Source organism: Antrostomus carolinensis, unplaced genomic scaffold, assembly GCF_000700745.2.
Source record: "Antrostomus carolinensis isolate BGI_N321 unplaced genomic scaffold, ASM70074v2 scaffold27287, whole genome shotgun sequence".
NCBI lineage: Eukaryota > Metazoa > Chordata > Aves > Caprimulgiformes > Caprimulgidae > Antrostomus > Antrostomus carolinensis.
This window is the reverse complement of record NW_010325725.1, coordinates 297-640: the sequence shown is the minus strand read 5'-3', so window position 1 is coordinate 640 and position 344 is coordinate 297. Positions and strand designations below refer to the sequence as shown.

Here is a 344-nt window from a genome sequence, read left to right as displayed (position 1 = left end):
GTAGCTCTGGTTTGGGGGCTGTTCTGGAGCTGCAGTGCCACTCAGAGCGCTGCTGCCCCTTCTGCAGGGTCCCCTGGAGATCGGTCCCGGCTGCCTCCTCTCAGGCCTCACCGTTGGCTCCTCGCTGGCACTGCAGGGCTGTCCCCTGCGTGACATCGTCCTGCAGGGCCACCACGTCCGTCTGCGCGACCTGCCCTGCCGCGTGTTCACGCTCACTGGCCGCCTGGACGACTGGCAGGTACAGGAGCAGGCGATGCAGCGCGAGGCTGCCCGTGAAGCCGCGGTGTAACCGGCCCCTCCATCCCCCCGCAGAGCCCTGCCGGAGAGGCCACCTACCTGAACCT

At 68.6% G+C, this 344-nt stretch overlaps 1 protein-coding gene across 1 annotated transcript in view; it reads left to right on the top strand.

Annotated features, from left to right (window-relative positions):
• Positions 1-344, top strand: part of FCSK (fucose kinase) — a gene marked incomplete at both ends in the record, with an annotated part of 3,264 nt that overhangs the window by 2,630 nt on the left and 290 nt on the right. The window contains 2 exons of the mRNA XM_029085808.1: positions 68-238; positions 313-344. Coding sequence (XP_028941641.1) covers positions 68-238; positions 313-344 — 203 coding nt within the window. The remainder of the gene's footprint in view (positions 1-67; positions 239-312) is intronic.